The 2,208-nt window shown below is 55.0% G+C and overlaps 1 protein-coding gene across 1 annotated transcript; it reads right to left on the bottom strand.

The window, feature by feature from the left end:
* Positions 1-242: 242 nt before the first annotated feature.
* On the bottom strand, positions 243-1,980 carry LOC123040236 (berberine bridge enzyme-like Cyn d 4). Its single transcript, XM_044463136.1, has one exon. It carries the CDS (start codon positions 1,978-1,980, stop codon positions 397-399), a length of 1,584 nt encoding a protein of 527 aa, XP_044319071.1. The 3' UTR covers positions 243-396.
* Between the last annotated feature and the right edge of the window lie 228 nt (positions 1,981-2,208).

Below are 2,208 nucleotides of genomic sequence, written 5' to 3'. Positions count from 1 at the left end.
GGTGATAAAATTAATCATCAACAAAAATTCCCTGAAAATTATTTGTAGACCTTTAATACAGAATGAGCAAAAAATTGCACATCATTCAAAGAGGGCTCTAATGTGCCTTAAAAAATACTATCTTATAAATTTCACTGACTGATCAAAATTCCCTGAAAATTATTTTACCTCATAGTAGTAACCTCTTAATAGTGGTGCAGTCTTAAAATATCACATAAATTTCACACAAATTCACTTGCAGCTGAGAATAAGAAAAATGGAAAACTTATATGAGAGAAAAAACTGAGCACTTTATCATAATTATGTTGACAAATGTTAATGGCCTTATTAGCTCATCAGAACTATTATTAGCAGTTACAATACGGACAAACAAGATTGATTTGCACAGCTTGACCACTACTTCAAGGGAAGCGGCGGCACGCTCTGCTCGTTCCGGAAGTAGTCGCTGGCGTCCACCTTGCGCTTGATCTTGGCGAGCCTCTTGAAGTTTGCGGGGCCAAAATACCTCTCGCCCCACACCTTGGCAGTTTCGTAACACATGACCCCACCGACCACCTTGTTCACGCCCATGTCAAGGTCCCGGTAGTTCACGTAGGCGCCCCTCGGGTTCTTGCTCACGTACGGCGTCATGAACTCGTAAAGGCTCCCGATCCAGTTCGGTGTAATGTCGCCCCCGGCCTCTTTGCCCTTCCACAGCTCCACGTACTGGATGTTGTAGAGCACGCTGCTCCGGTGCGGGAACGGGATCTTGTTGGCGGAAATGCGGCCCATTATTCCGCCGTGCGGCTCGAGGATGAGCTGCCCCGACCCCGCGCCGTTGGGCCAAAGGAAGATCTTCTTCCAGGTCTCCTTGGTGAGGGCTTTCTTGACGTAGTCGGACTTGTTCTTAACAAAGGGGCCTAGGGTCGTCGACCGGTTGAGGAGGAGCGCCTCCAGCGGCTTGCTGTTGATAGCGTCGCCGAAGTATATGTACGCCGTATACTGCAGCCAGCTCATCTCCTTGCAGTCGGCGCTCGTCACCCCGAGCTCCGGGAACCGGCTGCGCATCGTCGCCACCACCGTGCTGCAGTTGCCGAGGTAGAGGGACTGGAAGTTGGCCTGACTCTTTTGGATAACGACCCGTACGCTGAGGTCGTCAGGGAGCGCCGGCGCGAGCGTTTGCCATTTGGTCACCGCGTCGACCGCGCCCTGGTCCATGGTCTTGGCGACTTTGAGGAAGGTCACCTTTGGTGGGACCGGTACGAGCCTCAGCTTCCATGCCAGCACGATGCCGAAGTTCCCGCCGCCGCCGCCGCGGATTGCCCAGAAGAGGTCGTCCCCCATGGCCTTCTTGTTCGGCAGTAGGTTCCCGTTGGCATCCACCATACTAGCGTCGAGGACGTTGTCGGCGGAGAGTCCATACTTGCGCATCATGAGGCCTATGCCGCCGCCGCTAATGATGCCCCCCACGCCCACGGTCGGGCACACGCTAGCCGGGAAGCCCAGCCCTGGCGCCGCAGTGGCGATGCGGTAGTAGAGCTCTCCGGTCGTTGCCCCGGTCTCGACCCACGCGGTGGCCTCATGCGGGTTGACGTGGACGGCGTGGAGCTTGGCGAGGTCGATCACCGCGAACGCCTCGCCGTTGGGGGTGGCCGATCGGTAAGAGAGGCCCTCATTGTCGTGCCCGCCGCTGCGCACGCGGACGCGCACGCTGTGGCGGCGCCCGCAGCGCACGGCGGCCTGAACGTGCGACGCGTTTGTGGGCGTCACGATGCAGAGCGGAGGATTCGCCGTCGCCGGCGCCACCAACCTGGCGTTCCTGATGGATGACACGAGGAGCGGCGTGAACGACGGCGAGCTCGGCGTCAGCACGAGCTGGCCGGGGATGCTAGTGGAGAGGCACCGGAGGAAGTCGTTGTTGTTGGAGGACGACGCCAGGGAAGGGGCGGGCACGTAAAAGCCCAAGAAGCAAACTGTGAGCACGAGCGCTATGCTTGCCATTTCGGTGGATCTGCCGCTCTTCCTACACTGATACTGACACTGACACGGTGCTTCTGTGCTAATTCACCTTGTTATATAGCCTGGAAGTCTCTCCCCATATCAAAGTAGGAAATTAATGTGACCCAAAGATAAGGCCTCTCCAATTTAATTACTACTTCGTTCAATTAAAAGTGAAATATTAATTGGTCAAAGATAAATATTTATCGACATGGCTCTAACTATGGTAGA

Source organism: Triticum aestivum, chromosome 2B, assembly GCF_018294505.1.
Source record: "Triticum aestivum cultivar Chinese Spring chromosome 2B, IWGSC CS RefSeq v2.1, whole genome shotgun sequence".
NCBI lineage: Eukaryota > Viridiplantae > Streptophyta > Magnoliopsida > Poales > Poaceae > Triticum > Triticum aestivum.
The sequence above is the reverse complement of the archived record's forward strand: the minus strand, read 5'-3'. Positions and strand labels throughout refer to the sequence as shown.